We start from the raw sequence: 733 nt of genomic DNA on the forward strand, positions 1-733 counted from the left end.
ATATATATATATATATACATATTCATATGTATATAAATCAAGTTGATCTAATAATCTGTTCACATCGGAATTCTAGGCAAAGGTTCATAAACTATAAACTGTGTGAAAGAGCTAGAAAACTGGCAGCTATGTAATCAATGGCCTAATTATCAACCCTGCTCTGGACAAAGACAGTCACAAATACCAGAAAATAGCTGAGAGAATATCCCATAAAACAAGAAAAATTTGAAATGAATACCTCAAGTACATCCCAATGCAAATAATTAGCACTTAGTGTTTTTCTCTCACAGTTTAACAATGTCCCACATTGCATTTGAAGTACCAGTTCTAGCACAATATTCAAGAAGGGAAATCTATTCCTCTGATGTCAAAACCAAGGCTAAAATAAATAAGAAGTCGCTACAGAAACAGTGACATTGGAAACAAAGAAAAGAGCTGAAGATTAGTTCTGACAGCTTTATAATCATAAGATATTACTCAGCACCTGTTAAAATGGCAGCAGCAAAAACTTATACACTTACAAGCAAATGGTCTAGTTTCTCAGTAATTGACTGACCTTTCCTTACATTACATGTTAAACTCCTTAAAAATGGAAACCATTGGATACATTAAAAAAAGTTGGCAACATCTTGAATCTGCTGATCTGGACTGACTGGATGGCAAACAACAGTTAATTTACAAATAGGAGCATTTGTATAATAAGAATATCTAAGTAGCCAAGAGTGGACTCAAC

General features: G+C 33.4%; 1 protein-coding gene across 2 annotated transcripts in view; it reads right to left on the reverse strand.

Annotated features, from left to right (window-relative positions):
- LOC106879430 (importin subunit alpha-7) overlaps positions 1-733 on the reverse strand; it is a 55,743-nt gene that overhangs the window by 38,448 nt on the left and 16,562 nt on the right. The window contains exon 2 of one of the 2 annotated variants that reach the window (XM_052976953.1): positions 239-379. The exons of the other annotated variant lie outside the window; for it this stretch is intronic. Within the exon in view, the coding sequence (XP_052832913.1) occupies positions 239-313 (75 nt within the window). The 5' untranslated portion in view covers positions 314-379. The remainder of the gene's footprint in view (positions 1-238; positions 380-733) is intronic. 2 annotated transcript variants of the gene reach the window in all.

This window comes from Octopus bimaculoides, chromosome 2 (assembly GCF_001194135.2).
Source record: "Octopus bimaculoides isolate UCB-OBI-ISO-001 chromosome 2, ASM119413v2, whole genome shotgun sequence".
In the NCBI taxonomy this organism is placed as follows: domain Eukaryota; kingdom Metazoa; phylum Mollusca; class Cephalopoda; order Octopoda; family Octopodidae; genus Octopus; species Octopus bimaculoides.